This window comes from Podarcis tiliguerta (assembly GCF_965153285.1).
Source record: "Podarcis tiliguerta genome assembly, chromosome: 4".
Lineage (NCBI taxonomy): Eukaryota > Metazoa > Chordata > Lepidosauria > Squamata > Lacertidae > Podarcis > Podarcis tiliguerta.
Window position 1 is genome coordinate 72,466,479 of NC_139537.1, and position 23,966 is coordinate 72,490,444.

Here is a 23,966-nt window from a genome sequence, read left to right on the forward strand (position 1 = left end):
TCCATGAATTCAGTCCGGCTCGCGCCCAAGTGTGTAGGCTCGCAGCCTAAAACTGCAGTCCCCACACACCTGGGAGTAAGCCTCGTTGAATTCAATAGGACTCTCTTCTGGGTAGGTATGATCAGGGTAATCATCATCATAATTTATGCTCCACCCATCTGGCTGGGTTTCCCCAGCCACGCTGGGTGGCTCCCAACAAAATATTAAAAACAAAAAATCAAACATTGAATACTTCTCAAGTTGTCCCTTGGGCTGTATACATGATATATGTTTAAATAATCAATCAATTTCCCCTTTCCCAAGTACAGGATGTTGGGAACTGTAGTCAGAGCTACAATTCCCAACAACCTTTCCAAACTACAGTTCCCAGGATTATTCTTCTTTGTGTGTGTGGTGGGGGAGATGTTATTTAGTTATGTGGTGACTGTCCTTTAAGGGTGCTGGCAATTGTTAACTGTGCGGCGATAACTCTGTTTTCCAGGACTCTTGGCGACAACATGTACTTTAAATGTATAGTGTGGATGTATCCGTAACATTTAATTGGGGGTGGGGTGGGGAATATGCTAGAAATGAGTATCTCTAGGTAAGATTATGGCAATGTGCTAGGCATGGCCTGCCTCTGAAAATGTTCGAAAACTTCAGCTGTTGCAGCTAGTTCACTCCATCTTCTTCACAATGTAGACAGTTGCCGGGAAGCGTAAGTCGGGAGACTGCTGTTGTGCTTGTGGGCTTCCTGTGGGCATCTGCTTGAACACATTCCTATGGCACCTTGAGAAGAATAAAATCTGTATCCTCCCCCTTCAGCTATTGGGCAAAAGTTACAATCACGAGGACATTTTGGCTTTATCCCAACACATGGATGGCCCTTAAGACATTTTGAAAATCCCATTATGTCAAGCAACCTGGAGGCGAGAAGACCAGCAGTGCCTGGTCCCTGCCAAACAATAAAACAGTGCACTGTCCACTGAACTATGAGCCGTGGTTAACGTTAGCTATGATGTACTGAAACAATCCAAGTTCATTAACCATGGTTTGCAGTTGGCTTGCTTCAATAGACCATGGCTACACTAAGCACACAGCACGTCCAGGTCTGGACATAACAAATCATTGTCCACTGAAAACCAGCAAAAGCTTCTAATAATCTCATACTGCAGAAAGAGAAGAGAGTGGGGTGTCCAAGAGCCCAACACTAACACTCACAATACCAGGCAACAGTTAAATGTGAATGCAGCCACAATCTGAATTGTTAAAGCAAAGTTAAAGACTTGACTTCTTCTTTAGTCTTCCAGAAAAGCATGTTAGGATACAGGGTTGTCCCAAAACCATATTGAAAGCATCTTAAGAGTATAGCATTTTGTAAGATAATTAAAGACAAATGTGTGCCTAAGGAAAGGTGGAATCTATAATGTCAACTTAATTAAAATTCTGTACATACTTTAAGCAGCTCTTTAGAGTTTCATGTGAACAACTAGGTATATAACCACCATATATATATATATATATACCAGCCATTTCATTTTGGGTCGCAATTCTTGTCCAGTGCCAAAAATTATAATGAGCACATCCTGTGGTATACATGTTCATAAAAATCCAGGAATATTTAAACACCTTAAAGAAGAGTCCACTATCATCTGTCTCCAGCCTTAACATTCATTTTCATTTCAAAGGCCCTTACTGTGTCAACCTACTCCATTTAAGAGAAATGGAGCCATTTTAAGTACTTTGCACAAAAATACTGTTAAATAAATAGTCGGTACCATAGAATATAAAACAGTTGCACCCCCACCCACCCCCCAAAGTAAATATGAAACACTGAATCCTCTCATTTGGAATTTTGATCAAGCTTTACTGGGAACTGCTTTGAAATACTCCTCCACTGCAATGGCGGCAATTCCTCCATACCAATTCTGAAGCCAGACATGTTCAATGTTCATTTTCATAAAGAACCATTCATAATTGCGAGGCCATTTTCTCATTGCTGGGTGCCTGGAAGAACAAAAGGTGGCCAAACAGGTTAGAATAAGGCAGGTCCAGAAGGCTTCTCCCAGCCAATGGTCCCTAGAATTCTTTGGAAATAATGTGAGTTTCAACACTAGCAGTAATTACTATCCTTTAGGACAGCAAATATTTAAGCCCAAATATGTGCATGGCACAAACAACAAGAAACCCTAAACGTTCAGGGATGAATCCAGACTTTGTAATACTTAAGAGTAGTCCCGCTGAAAACTGTGAGACGTAGGAGTGTGTTTATCTTCCACATTTCCGCTTGTCCTTCCTGCTGCTTTGCCCCGGGGAAAACCTACTGTTTACTGCTGAATCGGAGCAAATGTCAATCAGGTTTTCTGTGGACTGGCATTTGTTCCAATTCAGCGGCAAACGGGGGGCTTGCCTGGGGAAAGCAGTGGGACAAGCAGAAAACCTCATAGACCCATTCTTTTTAAGCACAGGACAGGTGGAAGCACTAAGTATGACTAAGGGAGCAAACCCAAGGTTTGCCAGGATGAGTAGCGTTTGGAAGAGGTGGCTCTCTAGCTAATGTCCCTAATCAGCTGTAGATATGCCATTGTAAGTCCTCCATTCTGGCTCAGCTGTACCAAGGCCAGGGTGCGTCCTGAAAAAGGGGTGTTATGGGGAGGCAAGAGGAGACTTACTCCTGTTCCAAACTCTTTCAGCTCAGTCATGGGACCCAGCAACCGAACGGAAACTACAGTGGTAGAAAAGGTTGGTGTAAGTAAAACTCTGCTTTAAAACTATTTAAAACTCTATTGTGTTTCCTTACAGGCTCAGACTGGCTCAAGCTAGAGGTAGCCCCACTCTTGAACTGAGTATGCCATAGGGGTAAATTACACACGACACAAATTACCCTGGCATAAATTACCCTTGGTTCCTGTTGTTTGGGTTGCTCTGTTGGGCTGCAATACTAGCTACGCTTACCCAGGAGTAAGCGCCACTAAATTCAATAGGACTTAGTTCTGCGTCTTGACACGTGTAGTAGGATTGTGATGTTGTGCCAGCTAGTGTACTGCCGAGCATTCCCTCACATTAACCTTGGACATTATTCAATCAATGCTAAAGCATCTTTAAAACCCATGGATTTCAAATACGAGAGTTAAGCACTGACCATAAGGATTTACAAGTACTTAAAAAGTGCCTTGGAGGAACCAAGGTTTTCAATTAACATTTGGCTCTTGCCAGCAGATGCGTTAGGGAGAAGTTCTGTTCTGGGGGTGGGAGACAATGCTCATGTATTATTCCTTCAGTTCTTGGTCCAAATGCCTTATTTTATTTCACCCCCACCCCTCCTGTTAGCACAGTAACATTAGATTCATACAGACCTAGAAAACAATGCTTGCTTGGCAAATTCCATTTCTTCCAGAGGCACTGTCACCATCTGCCCTGTAAGAATAAGCCTGACACACCGCGGATCATCAGGGTCAACGATTGTTTTTCTGTAAGCAAAGAAAAGTGTTTATGTTACATGGCACCTTAAAGATTAACTAATTTATTATGGCGTAAACCAGTCTTTAAAAAGGGACGCGGGTGGCGCTGTGGGTAAAACCACAGAGCCTAGGACTTTCTGATCAGTAGGTCAGTGGTTCGAATCCCCGCGACAGGGTGAGCTCCCGTCGTTCGGTCCCAGCTCCTGCCCACCTAGCAGTTCGAAAGCACCCCTAAGTGCAAGTAGATAAATAGGTACCGCTTTATAGCGGGAAGGTAAACGGCGTTTCCGTGTGCGGCGCTGGTTGGTGTTGGCTCGCTAGCTGCGGCTTCGTCATGCTGGCCACATGACCCAGAAGTGTCTGCGGACAGCGCCGGCTCCCGGCCTCTTGAGCGAGATGAGCGCGCAACCCTAGAGTCGGTCACGACTGGCCCATACGGGCAGGGGTACCTTTACCTTTACCTAAATCAGTCTTTGCTAACATGGCACCTTCCATGTGGACTGCAATTCCCATCAATCCCAGCCAGGAGTAGCTTGTACTGGCTAGAGCTGATGGGAGTTGTAGTCCACAAATTCTGGAGGACACCCTGGTTGCTGAAGGCTGGTATACGCTTTAGTGGACTATAGTCCATTTGTTCAAAAGTTGTGTTACTGCACTTCAGAACTTTTACCTGCAGATCTACATGTGTTAACTTCATATGTAAACTTAAGCAGTCTTCAAAATATGGATCAGACCGTACCAGTTTATTGTGAAGGGCAGATATTACTCATTTCTGATATGAGTAATATAGATAGGGGCGTCAGAGGCAATAATATAAGGGCGAATGAAGACGTCTATATCCTGTCTCACAGAAGGCAATGATTCTCAACAAAATTCCATTATCTGTTATAAAAAAAAAAACAGGGAACCATTGAGACACACAAACAGATGCCCACGACAAATATTAACCAGCATTGTATTCTCAAAAAGAAGGTATGGATACAAACCATTTGTTTTTAACACTATCACAACCCTTGCTGAAATAAAATAGTTTTATTAATGTTTGGTACAAAGAGGTATTGCTATGCTGATCCCCTAAAGATTCAGGTTATCTGTCTTACTATAAAAAAATTATACTAAACTCTTTGTTGCTCTTTATGTAAGAACAACATCAACGACTGGGTAACATATAGCAATACCAGCAAAGGAAGTCACAACAGGTTCAGTAGAACTAATACCAGTTTCTATTTATTGTTTGTTTCTACTTTTATCCCACACGCTTTGGAAGGTAATTACCTATTATACAGGCATAAATCAAAATCGCATTGTGTTTATTGGGGAGGGGTGTTATTAGATTGTTGTTTTTATTTTGAGTATGTATTTTGTTGTTTTATATTTTGCTTCTATTCTGCGACCCGCCCTGAGACCTCCAGGCATAAGGCGGTATATAAATTCAGTAAATAATAATACACATGAATAAGCTTGCATAGGACTGCATCCTTAACTTTACAGCTTTGAAAAGCTGCTCGTAGCAATATATTTCTGAGTAATAAGAAACTGGAATTAATTTCCCCTCACTTGAACTATACGTGGTTCAGGCTGCCATTCTAGGCACACTTTCTTGCGAGTAAGCCCTGCTGAATGCATGTTGCACTGTATTCACTATATCATATAAGAAGTTGACTCTAGCAAATCTGATTTAGGGAGCTGCAGTCTGTGTGCAATAAAAGCTGTCATTCACAAGCCATATATTCTGGATTAGTTTCTCTATTGTACCATCCAGCTGAAATTTATGCGAGTTCTCCAGATTAAATGCTTTGTGCACTGCATCCCAAATCTGTAGGTCCAACCTCCCGCAGCACTTCACTATTAGCATACCTACAAGGAAGAATAATAGCATACTGCTTCCGTCTGTCTAGAATAGCTTGTTTTTCTCCTATGTTCTACCTCTTTAGGCAGCTGTAATGTGCCTGTTTTATGAACAGCATTTAGTTTAGCACAGTGGAGAGAAATAAGCTTGTACTAAATTATCATAGACCGCTAGAACCCACTGTGGTGCCCTTGAAAAGATGTTGGATCTTCCATCACCTTGATGGCTTAGGTTGATGGGAGTTGTAGTCCAAAAGCATCTGGAGTCACCAGGTTGGATACTACTGTCCCAGGGCAATGTAAGAGGTGTTTCAGTATTATCCAGGTCTTTGGCTAATTCAACAGTCTGTGGTCTTTTGAACAATGAGGGGCGAGGGGACATTGTTTTTGCTTGTTACTATGTTGTGTATTAGGGACGTGGGTGGCGCTGTGGGTTAAACCACAGAGCCTAGGACTTGCCGATCAGAAGGTCAGCGGTTCGAATCCCCGCAACGGGGTAAGCTCCCGTTGCTCGGTCCCTGCTCCTGCCAACCTAGCAGTTCGAAAGCACGTCAAAGTGCAAGTAGATAAATAGGTACTGCTCCGGCGGGAAGGTAAACGGCGTTTCCGTGTGCTGCTCTGGTTCGCCAGAAGCGGCTTAGTCATGCTGGCCACATGACCCAGAAGCTGTACGCCGGCTCCCTCGGCCAATAAAGCGAGATGAGCACTGCAACTCCAGAGTCGGCCACGACTGGACCTAATGATCAGGGGTCCCTTTACCTTTACCTTTATGTTATGTATTTTTGTGCTTTTATATTGTAAGCCGCCCTGTGATCGTCAGCTGAAGGGCGGTATAGAAATTTAAGTAATAATAAGAGTAACAACAACAACAACAACAGTTCTTATGCTTAAACTAGGTTGCTTCCGGTAAAAACAGGTAACCTGTTATTGGGCATTCATCCCAGTTTGATTGCAGGGAGGTTAGATTACATTAGCCAATTATTGAGCATGCATTCTGAATTTGCAGAGGTGGTGGATGGGGGGAGTTACGCAACATTGCTTCAAGCAAGTGTTATCCCACATTTTGCAATGCCTTTCCCCAACTCTGTCCTTATCACATGGGGGGGGGGCAGGGGCAGGGAGGGAACTGGTTTGTTGTGCACACCCTTCAAATCAGCTTTAATTGCCAACCTGAATGCGGCTGGGATGCGATTGTGAATCTGAACCTGAATTGGCAACAGTCTGGAAGTGCTCCCAGTTTTAAAGCGTAATCCTAGATGTATCTTCTCAGAAGTAAGTCCTGTTCAGTTCAGTGGGGCTTACTCTCAGGTTACAAAATGGCAGCCTAAACATCTGGATGAATTCCAGATTGTGAAGAAACACAAACAAAACAGTTGTGCAATTCTAGGTGGAGGATGTGTTGAAAAGCATTGTTTCTTTTCCACCTACTTATTCCTCTTCTTTCACACATGTGAATTCCCAGTTTGAGAATGACTCAGGAAAGGAGCTTGTCAACCTGCTTATTAAAGTCTGTGCCTACACGAGAGTACTGTCAACATCAAATTTATTAATGTCTGCTGGAGTTTCACTGAATGTTTCACCTGATCATTCATAGCTGTCATGAAACAGTTCTAAGATTATTTATGCTGGTGTACTATAACAGACCTCAGCACAGAGGGCTGCACCAATAAAAGTGGTCCATGAATCTCTGCATTCCTTTCTAGGCCATGTTCTTCTACTCCCCACAACTAGGTCCCTCTCAAGGTTGACATTCCCAGGATTTTTGGGGAGAAGCCATGATAGATCAGTTTCAAAATTTGCACTGATGTCCCGGAAATGACAAGGCAAGCAAATGGATGGGCATGGATTGTCATGCAAGCTACAAGCTGAAATTCCTTCTTTTACACAACTTTTGCACAGACTTGAGGCAGGCCAAAAACCAGCAGTGTGGCAATGCAAAAGGAAAACATGGTGGTAGCTCTCACCAACAAATGGCTCAGTCAGAGAGATTAGGAAAGGGATCAGATACTGGAGTGTTATATCAAATAATTATATACGAGTCCCCAAGAGAGTAGGGCTAAAGAATGGTGTATTAGTTCAGTATCCTAGTTCAAATTTCCCTCTAGTCAGCAGACCAACTCCCAAGCCATCTGATGGCAGACCTGTATGGAGAGGTTTTTTTTAATGTTTTATGATGTTTTTATATATGTTGGAAGCTGCCTAGAGTGGCTGGGGCAAGCCAGTCAGATGGGCAGGGTAGAAATAGTAAAAATCTTCCTCTTGTTGTTGTTGAATAAAGGTAAAGGGACTCCTGACCATTAGGTCCAGTCATGGCCGACTCTGGGGTTGTGGCGCTCATCTTGCTTTATTGGCCAAGGGAGATGGTGTACAGCTTCCGGGTCATGTGGCCAGCATGACTAAGCCGCTTCTGGCGAACCAGAGCAACACACAGAAACGCTGTTTACCTTCCCGCAGGAGTGGTACCTATTTATCTACTTGCACTTTGACGTGTTTTCAAACTGCTAAGTTGGCTGGAGCAGGGACCAAGCAACGGGAGCTCACCCCGTCATGGGGATTCGAACCGCCGACCTTCTGATCGGCAAGTCCTAGGCTCTGTGGTTTAATCCCTGTTATTGAATAGGGCGTCCTTATTTTCATCAGAGAAATGTTGGAAGGTATGCTGATAGAATAGGGAGCAGGAAATTAGCTCCTAGTTTCAGCCTTTTGAAACACTTCTGTGGAATTTTTTGTCCTATAATTTTTCTCTTCCCATTTAGCCTCTTATGGGTTCAGACCCAGTGCTAAGCAATCTTCACTCTGAAATAGTTCAGCATATGTGGACAAACAATGGCTGGCATGATATGGGTGTCTTCAAACATGACTCAGCTTGATGCAAACCAGGTTCCCAAATATTTTGAATCCCCTCCACCACCACCACAGCAGTACAGAAGGCAAAGCTATATTAACAGATAAATACTGCAGCTAATTTATCAGAAACCCACATCACATTCATTTTATGTTTTGAAAAGCACAACTGCATACCTTACATGCATCCTCTGCAGCCCATAAATCGTAACACACCCTTAAAGGATATGAGCTAGTAAGCATGTATTAGCTTTACTAATCTGTGTGGTACGGACATCAAACTAAATCTCACTTGAAAGCAAAATTCATAATCTGAAAAGCTTCTCTTGATCTTTGGCTTTATGCTTCCGGGCACTGTTAACTTCCTTGCTGCTGCAGCTTTTGCGATAAAGAGCTTTCTCTTTCTTACACACACACCACACTTCAAAGCTCTGAGTTAAAATTCCAATAGCTTCTAAAAATGAGATGCCTGTACTTGATTGAATTCCCTTTTCTAATTGAGTTCACATCCACTTGCATGCTGCAGACGGAATTGTTAAAGAGTTTCGAATCTACTTGTTTCTTCATCTGCTAATTTCTCCTTGTTGCTACGTGCTAAGATTTCCTCATATGCACCCTCTGAACAGATGGCAGTTGTCTGACAGCAATGATCACCTATTTGGGCAGAAGACGGACTCTGGATTCCGTTCCTCCCATATGCCCCGAGGCATTATGTGCACTTTCAAAGCTGACCGCAACAAGCATCAGGTTGGGTTACTCGCGTGAGAAGCCTGCCTCTTTCCTCTTGACTCTGGCCCAGAAGGATGCCTTCCAGACTAAGGAAGACCAGGAAACAGAGTATCCTGGAGGCCGTGGTGATGCTGGGGGTATGTAAAGGTAAAGGTACCCCTGCCCGTACGGGCCAGTCTTGACAGACTCTAGGGTTGTGCGCCCATCTCACTTAAGAGGCTGGGGGCCAGCGCTGTCCAAAGACACTTCCGGGTCACGTGGCCAGCGTGACATCGCTGCTCTGGCGAGCCAGAGCCGCACACGGAAATGCCGTTTACCTTCCCACTAGTAAGTGGTCCCTATTTATCTACTTGCACCCGGAGGTGCTTTCGAACTGCTAGGTTGGCAGGCGCTGGGACCGAACAACGGGAGCGCACCCCGCCGCGGGGATTTGAACCGCCGACCTTTCGATCGGCAAGCCCTAGGCGCTGAGGCTTTTACCCACAGCGCCACCCGCGTCCCATATGTGGGGGTATGTACCACCACATAATCAATTTTGACAAACTATATCATCCTGGTTATTTCGAAAAAGTTGGTATGAGACATTACCACTTGAAGAAAAACCAGCACCTCTGCCCTACAGTGAATCTGAATAAGCTCTGGAAACCTGTCAGTGAGCAGACGAGGCTCAACTATGCCAAAAAATCAGGCGGGATTAGGTCCAGTTATTGATGTTGTGTGCTCGCGTTACTACGAAGTCCTGGCATGAGGAAACTGCCCAGACAGCCTGTAATAGTGAAAGCAGAATTTTTCAGCAGAAAAGCAGAAGAGAAGATCAAAGAAGCCGATGTGTTAGTGGTGTAAAAGTGTTTTTGTATGTATCCAGGCATAAATAAACACAATTTCAGTTGTGCATTGAAAAATAAAATGTTACATATATACATACACACACACACACGTAAAAGGTTGGGGTTTTAATCAGGCTGTATGACAACTAGATCCAGGCACATGGAACAAACTATAACCTGGACGTTTTTTCTAAAGAAATTCAGCTTTGGGAAAGGAGGGGTCCATTACTTTCCCATTGGCTGCTGTTGACGCTCCCAAGTACTTTTTCACCTTGCCCTCACAGCATTCTAGATGTGCGTTTGCTCTTGAAAGCATGCCTCTGGCACGCTGTCTGGTGAGAGCAGCTGAGGAAATGCCTTGGGGAAGGAAAACTGCAGGTGGAGGAAGGGTCAAGACAGTCTTTCCCTTTACGATCGCTTGTCCCCCAAGCTGCTCAGCACTTGTCGCATGACGGAATGGGTGAGTTAGGGCCCATCTGGTCCTATAAAACCCAGGTTGAGCAACTGGTCACGGCCAAGCTGCTCTCAGAATGTGTTTGGCTTCTTGCCTTCTGGTTCCGAGTACTTGTCAGAGCTTGCTTTGCCTCCAGGCCTCAAAACCAGACGGGTGGGTGCACGGACCCAATCTGTGTCAATGACAGCACATACAACCCCGTGGTATTTTATCTGCTCTGAGATCAAACATATAGTCCCTCTGGGGCTAGACCAGAACATCGTCACTTAAATATGACAGCCGTGAAGTGCTTTGCTTCAAACGCAAACAACTTTCTTAAATGTTAACAAAATGGCGTAAGTATGGATGTGCATGTCCTGGTACTTAACATCAGTGACGTCCCAGACACCATCTGATAGGTTACACTTAGAATATACAAACTCGGGAGTTGGAAAACACCTTTTCTCAGCAAACAACAGCAATACAACTCATTTCAGCTTGAGCACTGGGAAAGTCCAACATCCACACGCTACAAGAAAATGTAAATCCCCCACAGCAAATGAATAAACAGCACCATATTTGTTGTGATTTAAGCTGAAAAGAGCCTTCATGTTATGTAACACAACCCCCTAATGCTCTCGTAATCATTGTACCTGCAGATATCTCCTTCTGCCTCTGGCAATGTCAGGGAAGCAACGGAATTTTTCATCAGATCAGCTACTGTGTTGTCCTTTGGAGTCACATAAAAAAAAGGAATTCCAGTGCTATTGTCTGTGGGGCCATCGCTAATAGATAAGCAATTCCCAAACGGTGCTCCCCGGATCTGAAAAATTCCAAGCAAGTTGTGCTTAGAAAGCGTTGCAAATGTCTTCTACAAAGATGCTTGCCAGAAATTAAAAGAACCAATGTAGTATATTCAGTTCTACTTCCCTGACTACCACTGGTTTGTACTTCATTAAAATAGATTTGTTGATCAGAATTGATAACATACACACACATACAGTATATCTCTCTCACTTGCTCAGGTAGAAATATATTTAAAAAATTGTCCGGTAGCACCTTAGAGACCAACTAAGTTTGTTCTTGGTATAAGCTTTCGTGTGCATGCACACAAAACTTAGTTGGTCTCTAAGGTGCTACTGGACAATATATATATATATATATATATATTTCTACTGCGTCAGACCAACATGGCTACCTACCTGTATCTAGAACCTTGCTCAGGTCGATCGTTTACCTGCTTTCTCACCTTTTCAGGTTAAACCAGACTTAATAAAAAAACAAAAAACCAGGCACTTTACAGAAATAATTTAAAAAGGTGTAGATATAGGTAGGTAGCCATGTTGGTCTGCCATAGTTGAAACAAAAATTTAAAAATACTTCCAGTAGCACCTTAGAGACCAACTAAGTTTGTTATTGGTATGAGCTTTCGTGTGCATGCACACTTCTTCAGATATCTGAAGAAGATATCAGGTATCTGAAGAAGTGTGCATGCACACGAAAGCTCATACCAATAACAAACTTAGTTGATCTCTAAGGTGCTACTGGAAGTATTTTTTTATTTTGTTAAAAATGTGTGTTTGTACTGCAAATAATAATACACCCTCTTTAATAATAAAAAATGACATTTCTCCGTGAATCACTAAGGCTTGTGGCGATTTTATAAAACTGAATATATATACCGTAAAGGTTCATATTGCTTTGAGGACTGTAATTCTGTGAAGATGGCCTAGAGATTTCTAACACAGAATTCTGAGCATTCTCACCTAACTATATTTCACATGATTCACTTGGGAAAGTAATGAATGTCAGTTAAAAAAATTAATAAGAGAAGATTTTTATCCTGCTTTTCCACTGTGCAATGCCTAAGGCAGCTCACAAACCCCCCCACAAATTCTTCAAAACAATTTAGTAGAAAATAGAAATCTGCAGCACAAATACTCCTTTGTGTGTGCATCTCATACATAATGTGCTATTTCTTATATATGTAAATGAAATTTGTCTTCCACATAAGCAATGAAGAGGAAACGTTTCAGATTAGTAATGCCCTGCAATCAATTTTAAAAATCTGACATTTGCTCAGAGATATATTAATAATCTTACATCGTCAATGCTCATTTTTTAAAAATGCAATTCATAGCAAACGTGATAACCCATTATTTAGAAAACTGATGGAAAATTATGCTTTTTTGTAACTTACATCTAGGTTCAAAGAACTGCTTTAAGTTCACTCTGAGGCAAGAAAATCTCCAGTTTTTAAGGGCACAAGTCCAAAGTTTTTTCTGTTCTTTTTTATTATTATCGTGAGCTATGTGTTATAATTGCAGGCAACTGTTCATCTAACATCAAGTCTGCACTTCTACTGAAAGACCTTGCAAGAAAACAAATGATAATACCTGAGGCTTTACAGTCCAATAATGTTATCGGAGACCTAAGATGGTATTACAGACCTCTGCTGCACAGACGTCTATTGCACAATGGGGAATATTTTATTTTATTAATATTTCATTAATGACCTTTTGTTACCGACTAACCCGCTGCATTTCACTGCCACACAGAGAGAAGGTTGCGTTAACAGCGCCTTCTAGAGACCGCAAAGGCTGATGCTCATACACGTTTCCCTTTAAAAAAGAAAACACCAGCACGATGGAGCCAAAGTTAAGCAAATTAAATGCCACTGACATCAACGGGGATATTTAAAGCACACACTAAACCTTTCCACTGCATCCAACATAATGTTTAATTTTATCTGGGAGACTAAAGCTGGGATGTAGGGGGAGAAAAATAAGAAGAGCATATTTTGCTTTTCACATATAAAATCCTTCTCTGCGGCAACACTGAAAATATTCACATTAACTACTTATGTAAACCAATGTATTTCAAAAGCATTTTTGGACTACTCTTTTGTGCAAGCGTGGTAGATCACAAGAGGTATATGTGCACATGTAAACAAACACCCATGGGTCTCAGGTTTCCTGGCTTGGAGCAACACACAAACTCACACACAAACGACTGCTGTTTTGTGCAAATCTGGGAGATTGAGAAACTTGTATTAAAATAAATAAAGGTGTGTGCTTACAGATACCAGTGTGCATGCCCATAGTGACCTCAGGTAAGGCCAGCCCACCCATGAAGTGGTTATCTCAGACAGCGGGTGCCCGCGAGGCAGCACCCTCATGAGCACCTCCTGCCATGCCCTCCTCACCTCTGCCAGAGAAGCGGTGCCAGGATAGGTGTGGATTTCCTGCAAGATCTTGCGAGATCTCATCAAAGTCTTGCGAGATGTCAAGGAGAGCAAAGGATCTCATGAGATCTGGGTGAGATCTTGGCAAGCTCTTTCAGGGCATCGGCGCCCATGCCGGCACTGCTGCTCCACAAGCGGTGGTGGTAACGCAGCTGGTGACACAGCTGCAGTGCCACCGGCAGATGGCGCAGCGGTGGGCAGTGTCCCATGGGTTGTGGTGGTGTGGCAGAGCAGGGTGGCACTTCCTGTTTTGCCTCAAGTGGCAAAATGGGACGTACTACCCGTGAACTCAGGATTCCAGCACTTACTCAGTTCTGAGGAAAGGCAGGCAAGGACCCACAGCCCAGGTGGGGCTGGCTACCTTGGGGAGGAGGTGTGTGATTCCTCAGCTGGAACAGGCTCAGGAAAGGTGAGGGTCACATGCCACATCAAGCCCAGAAGGTATAAGAGGCCGGCGTCCTAGCCAGGCCGGCAAATAGCTCTCTTGACAGATGACTTGGACAGATGACTTGTACTCAGATAATTGAGTACTTTTAATGCTTTTCAGTAATATTTGTGGATCTAGGAGAGAGCAGCTGCCCCCTCCCCCAGCTACGCCCATGCTAGTACAGTAAAAGGCAGTGTGCAAGGGAGCATTGCTAGAGCATCAGGGTGATGGGCAGAGCCTTCTTATTCTGGCAAGTGACTGAGGTGATCATGAGGCTTTCAAGTTTGTTTGCATGGAGGGTTCAGAGAATGAGGAAAACAATCAAGAAAAGACACGCTAGCAGTTTAAATGTTAGCACTTCTTTGTAAGATTGTGCATGCCTAATTGAAAAATAAAGGATGCATTTAAGATGGCTGGAGATATTTTGTTAAGGCTCAGGGTGTTTTACAAATTAAACCCATGCAGTAAAACATAGGAAATATATTTTCCTTACTCCCAGGAAAATATGCATTGGATTGCAGGCATTCTGATAAATTTGGCATTATGCTACGTACGGCTACGTACATTCCTGTGTCTGTAATGACAGTTCAACTCAGCTATTTGCATTTTCGGACATTCCTTGGGGGTGTGGCTGTGGGGACTGTTGTGATAAGCTCCTGGGCTTCAAATTTTATCACTGCACTAGACTGTAGTGTCACTGTAGTAAACTAATCTTGCACAGTGTACACCTTTTAGTAATTTGGTCCACATTTCAACTACAGTACCTTTCACATCGTTTTAAAAATACTTGACTTGCAATACCATAATTCCTCTGTTGTATATCCTTAGTTAAAAAATGCAAACTTCTCCTCTATGTTTACAGTCAGATGATGCCCCTTGCAAATGGCTCCTAAAGATGTAAAACAACAACAACAACACCCCCCCCTCTGCAATTTCTCCAGTGAGACAGCAACGATCCATTAAAAGCTGTTCCATTTATATAGCTAGTATCTGAAGGTTTGTCACGGAGCAAGAATAATCGCTTATCGCATTTACAAGATGCTGTTGGGAGTGCAGAAGCCTGGATTGAAACAGCCCATCCCAAACAGCATTCCTGTGCTATCATCATTATTCCCGTTTAGCAGACCATCCTTCTTAGGATGGATGGTGGAGGACATTCACAACAAAATACAAAACTGCAGCATCATAAAATGAGGCTATGTATTTATATATATATATATATATATATATATCCTCATTTTTATGATATATATATTTTTATATATAGGTTTCTAGCAGAGGCGTGGTACCTTTTCTTGAGCGGATCTCGTGGCCAGGAATCCCCAGCTGCTGGAATGGATCAGGAACCGGGCCGCCCTGGCCGCTTGCTCGTGGGGCGCGAGGCTATCGGTGCCCCCTTTGGCGCTCGCTCTCCGGTAGGAAAACATGCGGGAAGGGGACGAGTTCTGCTTCGGCCTCGCCGCCCCCGGCCTGGACCTCATCTCCTCCTCTTCCTCCTCTTCCTCCACCTCTTTGTACACCGAGGCCGGGTAGCTCTGCTTCCAGATGCCCGTGGTGTCTTCCAGGAGCGCGGGGAGAACCTCCTCGTTGGAGGAGCTGTGCAGCTCTTCCTCCACCTCGTTGGTGACGGACCACGACACCGAGTTGACGATCACGTAGCCGCCGGCCGGGGCCAAGGCCAAGCTGCACCACAGCAGCGCCCACGAGAGCCAGCCGGGGCACGCGGCGGCCCTGGGCACCGGCGGCGTCCGGCGGCGGCAGCAGCAGCACGCGGGCATTTTGGAGCCAAGCCTCCCCGAGCTGCGTGCGCCCAGCTCCGCAGCCCGGAACGCGCAAAGCCCAGCAGTCTGGAGGGAGCTTTTGGCTGCGAGAGCAGCGGCCCCTTGAGGCGGAGGAGAGCGGCTGGCCTGAGAAAAATGCCTAAGCTGGCAAATCGCCAGCAGCAGGGAATTATCGGAATTCTCTTGTTTGCTATGACTCGGCATCCCGCCCTTAAGCATCCTCCGCGTTACTGTTTCTTACATTTTTAAGAGCCCTTAATCACACCTTCAGGGGTTCGAAACCTCACCTTGGGCAAAAAGATTCCTGCACTGAAAGCGGGTTGGACTAGACGACCCTCGGGATTCCAGACCCTCCAAGTGTCCCTATTTTCCAGGGACAGCCACAGATTTATAGAAACCGTCCTGGTTTCTGATCTTATCCTGGAATGTCCCGCTTTTCCTTAGGACGTCCCTATGCAGTTGTGCCACCCCTGAGACAAGGAGATAAGTAACTATACAACCTCGAGAAGACATCTGAAGGCAGCCCTGTATAGGGAAGGTTTTTGTAACGTTTAATGATGTTTTTATATATGTTGGGAGCTGCCCAGAATGCCTGGGGCAACCCAGTCAGATGGGTGGGGTATTAACAATAACAACAAATTATTATTATTATTATCATCATCAACATCATCATCATTCAAAACAAAATCCCTATTTTCATTTCTATGATTCTGATTCTTACATGGAGCACAGGCCAGGATAGGCAACTCCTACCCTCCCATTTATTTCCACGACAACCCTATGAGGTAGATCAGGCTGAGACATCGTGACTGGACCAGAGTCTCCCCAGTGCAGGTAGGGCACTCTGCCCACTGCATTGCACACGAGCGTAGTTAAACCTATGGGGATAATGGCCTTGGCTGCTCTTGTAGAATCACAGAGTTCGAAGGGACTCTTGTCTGTCCAATGCTCCTTCAATGCAGAAATCCTTTGCGCAGTGTGGGACTCGAACCCACAATTAAGAGATCCACACTCTACTGACCGAGCTATCCTTGTGAAGCCTTTTTAACTCTCAAAATGCATAATGCATAATGTTGATGTCAAAGTAGTTTGACTGATTGATTCAATAGTCTTATACCCCACCCTTCCTCAGGGCACACTGATGACAATGTGTTCCAAAACTCTGCATGACCCTACACGGCAGTCTCATGTAGATTTAAAATAGCATGAGGAGACAAGACCACACACTGGAGAACCCATGGGACCGCGCATTATTCCCTATGTACTACCTTCTGGTCCAAGTAGGAGTGGAACCACTTCAAAGCAGGGCCCCCTACACCAGTCTCTCCCAGAATGGTACCATGGCCAATAGTATCAAAAGCTGCTGAGATTACCTGACACAGGTAATCATAAAGGGAGACCAAGGCAGCTTCTGTGTCAAGCCAAGCTCTGAATCCTGATTGAAATTGATCCAGAAAACCAGTTTCTTCCAAGACTGCTGGATCTGGTTGGCAACCACTCACTCAAAGACCTTGCCCAGGACATTTACTTTAAGGCGAAAATTATTAAGATCCTCCGGGTCCAGGGTAGGTTTATCCAGAAGTGGTATTACCACACCTCTTTCAGGTGCCTTGGGACTAGTTCGTGTTAGAAAACACTTATCAAATAGCTACCTCCAGGATGAAAAACTGAGTAACAATTTGGGGCATGGGTTACACTGAATATTCCCCCCTCTCCCTGAAAGTTTGAAGATGTTGAGTCAGAAGCACACGGGGTATATTGGACTGAATACATTTGGATATCCCCAGAGAAGTCTGGTTAAGAAACACGTACATCTACACACACACAGCTTTCATAGTAAGATTTTATGTAAACTAGATACCTAAGCAAATCTCCAACCCATTCACTTTGGAATGGCATCACTGATGTCAAAGGAACTACCCTTCTAACCCTACAGCAGGCACAGGCAAACTCAGCCCTCCAGATGTTTTGAGACTACAGTTCCCATCATCCCTGACCGCTGGTCCTGTTAGCTAGGGATGATGGGAGTTGTAGTCCCAAAACATCTGGAGGGCTGAGTTTGCCTATGCCTGCCCTACAGGTATTGATCTGAGGACTGCAGGCAGCAGTTGACATCTAATAATAATAATAATAATAATAATAATAATAATACCAGGTCTTGTGTCTGCCTGGAAGCCATACATGCTTTGATTTTGAGACCCCTGTTTTTTAATCCCTGATGTGTGGCTACTCTGCAGTGAACTCTGCACAGACATCTGTTTTATTACTTCTTTACCTGCTCCAGGACTTTAAAAAGTACCTGGGCTTTCTGGTTCAAATTAAGTCCTGACTGCCACCTTGAGGAGACAAATCGCTCAGATTAAAATGCTGTCCCTAAACTGCTGGGCTTTGGAACATTCTACATATACAGGATCTCGAAATTCAGACTCCTGCAGGGACATGAACCACACTTGGTAGCCTTAGGTTCTGGGACTATTTGTATTGGCGAAATGCCTTCCCTTGCTATTAAACTTTAGATTGCAAGCTCCATAGAACAGGGTTTCTTGTGGGAGTGGGTGGGAGGAATCGTTTCTACTGTAAAATGCCATGTGCAGTCATGGTGCTGTATGTATTAATTAACATTATGGGGCTCAACCGATACAGATTGTCACTGGTTTGCATCTTTCAGCATTACAATTGCAACTGAAGCGGGAATGTCACCTGAAATTTATTTACTACATTTAACAAAATTGTTAGTGTTACTTCCTACAACAGCTATAAAACGTAAGACACCAAAGGGGAAATTTCATTAACTATGCATGCTAGGCAGATAAAATGCATCAGAAAAATGACACAATTTTAAAAATGTATGCATGCTCGTCATAAAAACTACTTACTTCCACAGAATATACACCGGGGCTGTGCAAAATCTATGTTCGAATCAACTATGTACAAAACACATTTTTTTTGGCAGATGGTCGTCAAACAGTCTTTCAGATCTGCTCCGTTTCCTCCCAAGCACTGCTGCAGTCTTCTTGCGGGTCAGAGGTATGAATGATAAATTTCTGCCCATCTTTTAGAGTAACAAGTGCTTCCTGTCCAACAGGAAGATTCACTTTAACCGAACATTTAGATGCTTTGTCTTCCAGAACTACCTGGATAAGCTGCACATTAAAAAAGGAAGGAAGGAAGATGCAATATCACCATCATTGCTGTGGGAAGACAGGATTGACTCAGGGCTTACTATCACTTACCGTATTTTTTGCACCATAACGCTCACTTTTTTCCTCCTAGAAAGTAAGGGGAAATGTCTGTGCGTGTTATGGAGGAAATGCCTACAGGTGGCATGCCTACGGATTTTCCTCCTCTAAAAACTACGTGCGTGTTATGGTCGGGTGCGTGTTACAGAGCGAAAAATACGATACCTTTCCCCCGTGCTCACAGTAGGCACAGGCCAATGTTTTAAAGCTCTGCGTCCAAGTGCGCCTTTTTTCACTCTGCCACTTTCCCCAGTGGCACTTTCCATTCATTTATGCTGAATCGGAAAAAAAGGCAATTTCTGGTTTTCCACAGTTTAGACACTGAGTTTTAAAGCACAGACCTGTGCCTTGAAACGCAGCACAAAAGGAAGTCTGGACGAGGAGCCCATAAACACAATTCTGTTTATTCTCTCTCTTTCTCCTCTGAAAAACTTTGAAATGGAAGTCTCCAGAGCAAAAGCAAGGCAGATAACACCCAAGAACATAAAGGCAGTATGTCTTAGTCCTCCTAAAACCAGACTTTTTGCTGCTTATAAAAGCTGGGGAACTTTCAGAGCTTTCACATAGTCAGAAGCCTTCAAAGGACTGTAGCAGACAGAAGGATTTCTTGACCGAAAGTAGTAATCTGAATACTTGAATCCAGGGGAACCTGTGGCAGATGTTTTTTGGACATCAACTTCCAACATCCCCAGCCAGCATGGCCAATGACCAGGGATGATGGAACACAAGAAGAAGAAGAAGAAGAAGAAGAAGAAGAAGAAGAAGAAGAAGAGTTTGAATTTGATATCCCGCCTTTCACTCAAAGCGGCTAACATTCTCCTTTCCCTTCCTCCCCCACAACAAACACTCTGTGAGGTGAGTGGGGCTGAGAGACTTCAGAGAAGTGTGACTGGCCCAAGGTCACCCAGCAGCTGCATGTGGAAGAGCGGAGACGCGAACCCGGTTCCCCAGATTACGAGACTACCGTTCTTAACCACTACACCACACTGGCCATGAGAAGTTCCTCATGGTCTGGTATAAAGCCCACCAGGGTGGCCTACTTCAAAGCTGAAATGAAATTCACCTACTCTTGATCATAGCTGCTGGGAATACCTTTTGATGTTCACAGATATTACAAGCACAGGTAGAGCCCTGTGTACATGCCTCAAGCATGCATCCATTTCCAACAATCTGATTTTCCACTTCTCATTCAGGAGCAAATATGAAGAACTGGGTTTTTACCTTGTTGCCTGTGTCAGCATCTACTAGGCAGCTGAGGACCTTCAGAATAATGCTACTTAAGTTAATGTCGCTTTGACTCTGGGTCAGAATAATTCGAGTTGGTGCTGCCTCCTCGCCACCAGGCTGTTCAGCAGCAAAATCGTCCAGAAGACAGACTGGTTGAAGAGCCAAGGTATCCTGCGGCATCGTCAACGGAGCCCCATCTCCTTCCTCCTCCACATGGGTTTGAAGTATGTGAATAACATATTCAAGCAGAAGCAAATTGAACAAATGCCAGGAGCCTAGGTTTTTTAAAAAAATAAAAACAGATGGGATAAATTGTGGAGCCATCTATTAACCTTCCTAGTCAGATGAAAAGGAAAAGGTGGTGTTAGCATTGAGATAGGAATGGGGAGATGGCACTCAGCTCTAAAAATCAACCAGTGACCTCACACTCTGAGGGTATTTGTGTTGTCCTTTACATACAAAAGTACAGTGGTACCTTGCAAGACGAATGCCTCGCAAGATGAAAAACTTGCAAGACGAAAGGGTTTTTTGTTTTTTGAGTTGCTTCGCAAGACGAATTTCCCTATGGGCTTGCTTTGCAAGACGAAAACGTCTTGCGCCTTTTTCTTAAAACCATCAATGCATTCCTATGGGAAACCGTCAATGCATTTCCTATGGGAAACCGTGCTTCGCAAGATGAAAAATTCACAAGACGAAAAAACTCGCAGGACGAATTAATTTCATCTTGCGAGGCACCACTGTACATGGACGCTTTTGCATAGTTGCAAAGGAAAGAACTACAGAGCCATTTCTCCCACTGCTTTGAACTTCCTCAAGCAGGTCTTGCAAAAGAAGGAGTTACAGCTGCATGGTTTGCACACCAGCAGGGCTTTTTCCCTCTTAGCTGCTCTCTGGTGAGGAGCTGTTGGGTGAGTCCTAGAGCTCTGGATGTAGTACATATCAGAAAACCTACTTATCAGCACTATTGTAACAGCCGAGGAGTTGCTGACTCTATTTGTATTTCCAGAGGGCAGTAAATGAACTGGCAACAAACCTCCCTTTGTTTTGCAGGTGACTGTTGTATGGATTTGAAGTGCCCCAACACCTACAAACATCTCTGCCTAGAAGCACGAAGACTGACTTTAACTGATATTAAAGTGGTCATCCTGGAGCGAAGGAACTTCACCAGGACAAAGTGGTTGGGTTTTTTGTTTGTCTTTGTAATAATATTTTATTCTTTTTCCCATAGAAAAAGTAATTTGTTGCTCAACAATTATATTCCAATTCAACAAAACTAGTGACTTCCCTTTCACCCAACATCAACGTTTATAACTCAAATCACGAACAATTGCATTTGAAAGTTTCCATCTTATGTAATTTCATACTCTCTAACATGTTTCTTAATGTATTCTGCTGTTTTCTTACACTTCAAACCCCGCTGTGGTCTTCGTATACGGGAAATAATTTTACATATAGACTAGGAATGGTTTCCAGTCTTCTTTAAAATATTCGAAATCTGTATCTTTTATCAAGTGCTTTGTTTTGTTTTTGAATCACACTATATGTGTCAATCAGCTTACCAGTACCAGAATGCGTTACCATCAAAGCTGTTTTGTGGTCACTGTCTGTAACACAGCTATCACTGTCTGTACTTCCTGCATTTCATTTCCCTTTTGCCTTACTGTTTACAACAAGAATGTGGAATCTGACGCCCTCCAGATGTACATAGTTGAACATCAACTCTCAGCAGCCCCAGTCAGCATGGCTAATAGCCAGGGACGGGACTTGGGAGTCCAACAACATCTGGAAGTTCACAAGAGGTACATCTTCAGCCTTCACAGAAAGTTGCATAATGAAGATGCCAGGCACACCTCTGTGGGGAAGAATTCCCACAACTTAGAGGCTGCCACCCCAAGCTTCTGAGGGCAAAGGAGCTACCCCCTCTGCCAGTCTTGGCACCCAAAAGGGTCTGTAGGGAAGCAGGTGGTCTTTCAGGCATTTACAATATGTGCACCATCCGTCATATGCACAGAGCAATGTACAACGCCTGCTGGATTAAATGGCCTGGGTTGCCTGCCTCTCTTTGTTCAGTTACTAGACTTTCCCAACAATGCATCTATTTTACTTTTGGGGAAACGTGGTTAGGCAGGAAGACGAAGAAGAGGAAGAGTTTGGATTTGATATCCCGCTTTATCACTACCCGAAGGAGTCTCAAAGCGGCTAACATTCTCCTTTCCCTTCCTCCCCCACAACAAACACTCTGTGAGGTGAGTGAGGCTGAGAGACTTCAGAGAAGTGTGACTAGCCCAAGGTCACCCAGCAGCTGCATGTGGAGGAGCGGAGACGTGAACCCGGTTCCCCAGATTACGAGTCCACTGCTCTTAACCACTACACCACACTGGTTGCCCAGGCCAGCAACAAACAAGTATCACTGCTGCCAACACAATGTCTGAGAAGGATGGGAAGGGCTACTACTGGTAGTAGGGCCAGCATTAAGGGCAGAAATTGAGGTTCTAAGTATGGCAGGCTGATTTATGCCATGCCTGACTCTGAGCAATCCATATTGTTCTTAATTGCATGGAACAAAGAGGGGATATTTGTTGTGGGATCCATGCTTACGATGCATGCAAGCTTTTTTTTTAAGCTTCTACGTGACATAGCTGCCATCCAAATGCCAACCCTCCTCATTTAATCTGGATTTACACTTTCTGGAGGAAATCCAATCGCCCCCCCCAAAAAACCCTCAACAATCTGTTTGCAATATCTCCACAGCCCTTTTGCAATATGAAGGCCCCCTCCCCACCTGAAAGCAGACTCCTCTTCCATCGTGGGCCTCAAGCGCACAAGTCATAAGCACACACTGAGGCAGGTGGCTCATTAGATAAGAGTCCCGCCCTCATGGCATAAGGCTCCTTGTTCAAGATCCCAAGTTCTTGACCACCAAATATGTTTCACAGCAGAATACGACCTACAAAAGACCATCGCAGGACATCACTGACCAAAGCTCTCAGTGTGGCAGAGGGTCATTGCCCTGCTGACAGACGTCAAGAGGAAATTCCACCTCAGCTGGAAATTAGCAGCGAGCTTTCTGAACTCTTCTTGATTCTTGCTTGGCTGCAAAGAGTCACACAAAGACATTTCATTGTAACATGGCCCCAAAGACTGCATAGACAAATGCTTCAAACCTGTACCAGCCTCCCTGAGAGTTAAGTCCCACTAAACTCCAGTGAGCTCATTTTTGATATGATTAGGAGTTTGGAAACTCTGCCCCAAGATCCACGGTGGAAGAAAGTTGGGATATAAATGTAGTACTTTTCTTCCACTATGGATAAATTTCTTCAGACATGGGACAGCTGTCTAGTGGTTTCTGGCATACCATCAGGATGTGCTTATAAAGAAATAGGAGCTGCTTTAGTGAATGAGACTTTGGGAACAAGGTTGAACGTATGCCTGCATTTATGTTTATGTTACAGGTAGGTAGCCGTGTTGGTCTGTCCTAGTCAAAACAAAATTAAAAGATTCCTTCCAGTAGAACCTTAGAGACCAACTAAGTTTGTTATTGGTGTGAGCTTTTGTGTGCATGCACACTTCTCCAGACACTGCATTTATGTGTTTGAGATCATACTGAAACGTCCCTCTCTTTTAGCATTGATCCTCACCCACACTCCAAGCACACAAATATTTCAGTTCAACTACTTTCAACTAGTGTAGAAACTTCTCATATATATACATATGAGTGTGTGTGTGTATGGGTCATTGTACAAAGTATGCAGTGGGGATGGGTTGACCTTCTCCAGACCAAGGGCTATATTTCTGCTAATCAACTTGCCAGGGACCTCATGCCTGCAGTGGGCAGAGCCAAACTGACACTGGGAGGATGGCAAAGTGGACAAGTCCAGAGCTGGTAGTGAGCAGGGTCACCCTATTCTCCCTCCTTCACCTTTTTCT

At 44.1% G+C, this 23,966-nt stretch overlaps 2 protein-coding genes across 6 annotated transcripts in view; both read right to left on the reverse strand.

Moving 5' to 3' along the window:
• Positions 1-1,825: 1,825 nt before the first annotated feature.
• CREG2 (cellular repressor of E1A stimulated genes 2) lies at positions 1,826-15,792 on the reverse strand (the record flags this gene model as incomplete). Its single annotated transcript, XM_083438010.1, has 4 exons — positions 1,826-1,986; positions 3,336-3,449; positions 10,775-10,944; positions 15,082-15,792. 4 exons carry the CDS (start codon positions 15,790-15,792, stop codon positions 1,839-1,841), a joined length of 1,143 nt encoding a protein of 380 aa, XP_083294136.1. The 3' UTR covers positions 1,826-1,838.
• Positions 15,793-18,262: 2,470 nt separating this feature from the next.
• The window catches only part of RFX8 (regulatory factor X8), a 35,342-nt gene continuing 29,638 nt past the window's right edge, over positions 18,263-23,966 (reverse strand). For all 5 annotated transcript variants that reach the window (XM_083437886.1, XM_083437885.1, XM_083437888.1 and 2 more), the window contains 3 exons: positions 23,018-23,132; positions 20,034-20,314; positions 18,263-18,716 (listed from right to left, as the gene is read on the reverse strand). In XM_083437886.1, coding sequence (XP_083294012.1) covers positions 18,546-18,716; positions 20,034-20,314; positions 23,018-23,132 — 567 coding nt within the window. In that variant the 3' untranslated portion in view covers positions 18,263-18,545. The remainder of the gene's footprint in view (positions 18,717-20,033; positions 20,315-23,017; positions 23,133-23,966) is intronic.